The following is a 5791-nucleotide window of genomic DNA, read 5'->3' as shown; positions in this document are numbered from 1 at the left end:
TTCCATCTTGACAGTCTTTCACATAGTGCTCTCCTCCACACTTTTCACAGAATATCTCTTGAAGACGCATAGCCGTGCCACCCACATTCAAGCCGTCTATTTTCCTGTTTAGAGCGTCAAGCTGTGCAGTAATAACAGAAAAATCAGTTACCTGGTGAACTCCGGCACTTCTCCGCTGGTTGTTCCTGTCAGATTGAGGATGATAACTGCTAGCAGCCATCTCCTCCAGTAGCTCATAGCCTTCCTCAGCAGTTTTTCTCAATAGATTTCCACAAGCAACAGCATCTATCATAGTACGATTAGGAGTAAGTAAGCCATAATAGAAGGTTTGAACGACTAACCCAAGTGGCAACTTGTGATGGGGGCATCTTCGTAATAGATCTTTGAAACGCTCCCACGCCTCATATAGTGACTCTTGATCGAACTGAGCAAATGTTGTGATGTCTGCCCGCAGCTTCATGGTCTTCGATGGAGGAAAGTATTTGATGAGAAACGCCTTCGTCATGTCCTCCCATGTAGCGATCGAACCTACAAGTAAACAATTCAACCAAGCTTTAGCTTTATCACGCAAAGAGAAAGGAAATAAACGCAGTCTAACAGCATCATCAGAAACTCCATTAAATTTAAAAGTATCGCAAATCTCAAGGAAATCCGTGATGTGTGTGTTTGGATCGTCCACAGCAGTTCCTCCAAATTGGACGGTGTTCTGAATCATCTGGATAATGGCTGGTTTGATTTCGAAGTGATTTGCCCGCACGATAGGTCTCACAATGCTAGGGCGTGCACCCTCCAAAGAAGGTTGGGCATACTCCAGCATTGGTATGCGGCGTGGCATCTCGATATGTCTCTCCTCACGCTGTTCCTCCTCGCGTTCTGGCTCGTGTCTCTCCATAAGTTCTTTAAGCCTCTGCTGTTGTCTCCTTCTGCGGAAGGTTCTTTCAATTTCAGGATCGAATTCAAGCTCCACGTCAAGTGACTTTGGCATGCACTGGAAGGGATATCTGTAAGAAAATGTGAAGTGTTATCTCAAGAGAAATGAAATAATGCTAAAGGAAATAACTAAAAATAAAATTGTAGATTAACAGCGGCAACGGCGCCAAAAACTTGGTCGAGCAAAACTTGCACAGTGAAATCCCCAATAAAATATTATTTTGTATGCTCAAAAATTGATCGCAATTGCACGATGTCAAGTTATAATATAGTGTACGTGAGTACGAGTATCGTTCCGCTGAAGACTGTGTTTAACAATTACTATTTTCAGTTATTTAACATTTAGCAACGAAAATTGATTTGTGTGATTATTCCTACTATACTCAATTAAATATGCAATCAAAATGACTCAACAAGTGATGAATGAGAATTTATATCTAAAATGACTAAATTAAACTCAATGAGAAATGGATTTGTTGGGAATCTCGGTTCACCTACCCCTCGTTAATCAATTAATTCGTTCGATCGTGATCTACGCTTCCGACAGGATTTCCTAATCTATTGAACACACTCTCTCGAGCTATGCCAAACTAATTCACTCAATGAAGTAATTAAATGTCTTTAATTATTTATCAATAATGAATCGCATTTCGATTGATGAAATCCCCTAGTTTTCGACCCTAAGGACTATGACTATCGGCACGTATCCAATTTCATATATCTACGTAAATTGTAGATCCGCAAATTCTACTACTCGATCCTATCACTCGTTATTCTCTCGAACTCACTCGTGATATAAAAACGTCGTTAAAGTTAGCTATTCTTTAATGACACGATAAAACAGTAGTAAAATCAAGAATAACGCACAATCAAAATATAAATTAATTCGATTCAACGTTCGGGGTAGGATCCCCTTTAATCCCAACAAATATGAAAGTTTAGCTACTAGAATTCATAATTAAAATAAGCAAAACAATATTTAAATAAAGGAAAATAAACTAGAAATACGAGACGTGACGAAATCTGCGAAGAACGATGCCCGGAAACCGTCGAATCTTCAATCCAAGTGCAAAAGCTCTCCAAAAACTCCTTGTGCTCCTTCAATAATGTCTGAAAATCCCCCAAAAACGTGCAATCCTTTTCCATATCAACCACACCTCCAAAATAAGGTAGAGAATCGCGCACAATAATTTCCAAAAATAGGCGGCGCTCGGGCGGTAGAAAAGTACCGCTCGAGCGCCAACTTTCTGTGATGTCCCTCGGCTGGTGCGGCATTCGCGCTCGGGCGGTAGAAAAGTACCGCCCGAGCGCCAACTTTCTGTCTGGCACTTCGTCTTCTCGCGCCCGGGCGGTATAAAAGTACCGCTCGGGCGCCAACTTTCTGTAAGGCTTGCTCAATTAGTCATCTTTCGCGCCCGGGCGGTAAAATTCTACCGCTCGGGCGCCGAGTATTCTGTCCGAATTCTTCAACTTTGCACGCTTTGCTATATTTTCTGTTTTCCGACCATTTTTCCTGCAAATTTATCACCCAACAGTGAGATATGATAAAATGCAAATGATTACTCTAAAATGAACAAAATGTAAATGAAATGCATGCATGCACAATGCAAACACAAATAAAACTAATGCAATAAACACGTAAAAACACCACCTATCAACCTCTGTTAAAAATCTTATCTATGAGAGAGGTAGACTATGTCCTCCGAGAAATTCATGAAGGGTGTTGTGGAGAGCATCTCAGAGGAACAACATTGACCCGGAAAGCAATGCTTGCCGGATTTTGGTGGCCCAGTATTAACCAAGACTCTGCTCGACTGGTCCGGGCATGTGATGGTTGTCAGCATCATTCTAATTTTCAGCACAACTCTGCCACTCTTATGAAGCCCATCTGGACATCTTGCCTCTTTGATCAGTGGGGCATGGACATTGTTGGTCCATTTCCCGTTGCTCGAGCTCAAAAGAAATTTTTTTTTGTGGCAGTTGATAATTTTTCTAAGTGGGTAGAATCCAAGCCCTTGGCCAGGATTACAGAGAAGGAAGTTTTGAAGATTCTCTGGAAGAATATTTTATGTCGATTTGGAGTTCCTATGAGACTAATTTCGGATAATGGGAAGCAGTTCCAGGGAAAAGAGATTACAGCTTCATGCCAGGAAATGAAAATAACTTGGTCTTTCACTTCTGTTGCTTATTCTCAAGCAAATGGTCAAACAGAAGTTGTAAACAGAATTATTGTGCAAGCCTTGAAAACTAGGGTACATGACAAAGGAAAAAACTGGGTGGAGGAGTTGCCTAGTGTTCTCTGGGCATACCGGAATACTCATCGAGCACGTAATCTGGTATATGGTTCTGAAGCAGTTCTTCCTGTTGAAATCGGACACTCTTCTCCCACGTAGAATCTTACCCGGATAACAATGATCAAAGCTGGTCAATGGAGTTGGATCTGGTGGAGGAGAAAAGAGAGCAGGCTATGATTCGAATGGAAGCTTACCGAGGCCGGGTTATGAAATCGTACAATAAACAAGTCTAAATCCGAGACTTTCAAATAGGAGATCTGGTGATGAAAAAATTCAATCCAGCCGAAAAACGTTGTAAAATTAGAAGCTCAGTGGGAAGGACCTTTTAAAATAACCTGGAAGATTAGCTCGGGAGCTTTTTATTTAGAGGATTTTCAACGACGATCTCCCAAGCGACCGTGGAATGTATTTCATTTAAAAAAGTATTACGCTTGAAAGATGTAATTATTGTTTGAAGATATAATGAAAGATTTTTTCTTCTCATGAAGTTTATGAATATTATATCTAAACCCAGGAGGTACAAAGCCCCGGTTAATCTATAAGTCCAGGGACATGATCCCCGGCCCAAGGCTTTGTACCCTGGTTATTAAATAAGCCCACGGCTCTGCACCATGGCTCGGAGCTCCGGACCTCGACCATTCCCAAATCCCGGGACATGATCCCCGGCCCAAGGCTCCGTACATTGGTTATTAATAAGCCCAGGGCTATGCACCCTGGCTCGGGGCTCCGCATCTCGACCATTCCCAAGTCCCGGGACATTAACCCCGGCCCAATGCTCCGTACCTTGATTATTAATAAGCCCAGGGCTCTGCACCCTTGCTCGGGGCTCCACATCTCAACCATTCTCAAGTCCCGAGAAATGATCCCTGGCTCAAGGCTTCGTACCTTGGTTATTAATAAGCACAGGGCTCTGCACCCTGGCTCGCATCTCCACATCTCGACCATTCACAAGTCTCGGGACATGATCCCTGGCCAAGGGTTCAATACTCTGGTTATTTATAAAATTCAGGGCTCTGTACTCTAGTTATTTTTAAAATCCGGCGCTCCATACCCTGACTTAGGGGTTCTACACCTTGATCATTTACTAAGTACAGGGATTTCTGTCCGGCTCAGAGCTCAACATCCCGACTACTTATTGAAGGTACCTGTTATTTTACAACACTTAGAAAAATTCTGAGGTTTTACATTCACAAGCAATATGAATATTATGAATCTAATTATTTCTGAGGCCGAGTATATATGAATTATTAACAAGTTATATTGGAAGCAAACAATTAAAGAGGAAAATGAAATTCCATTAAATAAAATCCCAGAGGCTGAGAGTACAAGCAGATTAAAGGAAAATGAAAAGGAAGATTACATTCCTATTCTAAATCTATATGGCTAAACCCTGGTTGTTCCTCTTCTTGAGCATCATCCTTCTCCTCTTTGACATCCTTGGGAAAGGATTTTATGGCTCGTCCAAAGTCCGGGAAGTTTTCCCTACCCTCAAGCAGGAGCTCGGCTTCTTCAAATTGCTCCCGACATTTATCAAACCGATCTTGAAGAAAGGATAGGCCCGATATTCGACAGCCGCTTTAAATTCAAGAGATTGGAGGAAAGAGGTCTGCCACTTGTCCTTATTATACTCAGCATCCAGGGACCTCTCAGCAGCTTCCGCCCGAAACTGTTGTAACTCTACCTGCTCGGATAGAGAATTATTCCTCGATTCCAAGACAGATATAGTCTCTTGCATAGCCTCTTCCCGGACAAGGCCCTCACTGATATCATCTCGAGCCTTGTCCAGATCTGCTCGAGTCGATTCCAAAGCCGTGCGGAGGCCAGCAATTTCTTCTTCGTGGGCAGATCTGACCCGAGACAAGCTCTCTTTGAAGCTGCTTGTTAAGCTCTTGCAAAGCCCGGGCTTGATGGTTTTTCGTGGTGGCTGCCGCAGCTACCTCTTCAAAAGCTCATATCAACATTTGAACACCCTGTACAAGAGGAGTTAGTTAAGAGAGAGAGAGAGAGAGAGAGATAGAAGAAGTCATGAACTTACAGTGAGGATCCGACTTGATCCTTCGAGTAATTTTGGGGTAGGCTGGGAACTCTTCAGATACGCCTCCTCGGCAGGAACTAACAGCTGCTTGAACACCCTAAGCCCGATTGAGGTAGCTCCCTCTAGGAAGAGATTGCCCCGAGTAGGCTGCTCAGTTTGGATGGGCTCTTGGAATGGTTGATTTTGCTGGGGAGGGGTTGGTCGGGTCGTTTGAGAGGTGCTCGGATCTTCCTCCCGGTTACTCTCAAGCAGGATTAGCTTCGTGCTTGTTATAACATTTTGTTTCCTCTGAATAAGGGGGACATGATCTTCAGATTCTTCTTGGGAGCTTGCCCGAGTGGCCTCCCGTTCGAATTGAGCTCCTCCCCGAGCAGATTCGTTCAGCCGGGCATCCTCCTCCTCAACCACATGCCGGGCTGCCTCCTCATCGACTCTTTTCTTCTCGGCAGGCGCTCTCCGAGCTGTCAGTTTTCTCTCCTTTGTCGCCTTCTCAACCGTCCACTTCTTTGCAAAGGCCTCCTGCATCTCTCTA

At 43.4% G+C, this 5791-nt stretch overlaps 1 protein-coding gene and 1 non-coding gene across 2 annotated transcripts; one reads left to right on the top strand and one right to left on the bottom strand.

Annotated features, from left to right (window-relative positions):
* Nucleotides 1-350: 350 nt before the first annotated feature.
* LOC140815766 (small nucleolar RNA R71) lies at nucleotides 351-456 on the top strand. The gene has a single exon (XR_012114413.1). It is a non-coding gene; the product is annotated as a small nucleolar RNA R71 (small nucleolar RNA).
* Nucleotides 457-4053: 3597 nt separating this feature from the next.
* LOC140814785 (uncharacterized) lies at nucleotides 4054-5791 on the bottom strand. Its single transcript, XM_073173877.1, has 2 exons — nucleotides 5260-5791; nucleotides 4054-5194 (listed from the first exon to the last, which is right to left on the bottom strand). The coding sequence occupies exons 1-2, from the start codon at nucleotides 5782-5784 to the stop codon at nucleotides 5174-5176; spliced, it is 546 nt and encodes a 181-aa protein (XP_073029978.1). The 5' UTR covers nucleotides 5785-5791; the 3' UTR covers nucleotides 4054-5173.

Source organism: Primulina eburnea, chromosome 15 (genome assembly GCF_022965805.1).
Source record: "Primulina eburnea isolate SZY01 chromosome 15, ASM2296580v1, whole genome shotgun sequence".
Classification (NCBI taxonomy): domain Eukaryota; kingdom Viridiplantae; phylum Streptophyta; class Magnoliopsida; order Lamiales; family Gesneriaceae; genus Primulina; species Primulina eburnea.
Note: the sequence above shows the minus strand (reverse complement) of the source record. Positions and strands in the feature narration are given on the sequence as shown.

Coding starts and splice junctions, on each gene's coding strand:
- LOC140814785 (XM_073173877.1), bottom strand. CDS start 5,784: ATGCAGGAGGCCTTTGCAAAGAAGTGGACGGTTGAGAAGGCGACAAAG. Junction 5,195..5,259: donor GATCAAGTCGGATCCTCACT/GTAAGTTCATGA, acceptor CCTCTTGTACAG/GGTGTTCAAATGTTGATATG.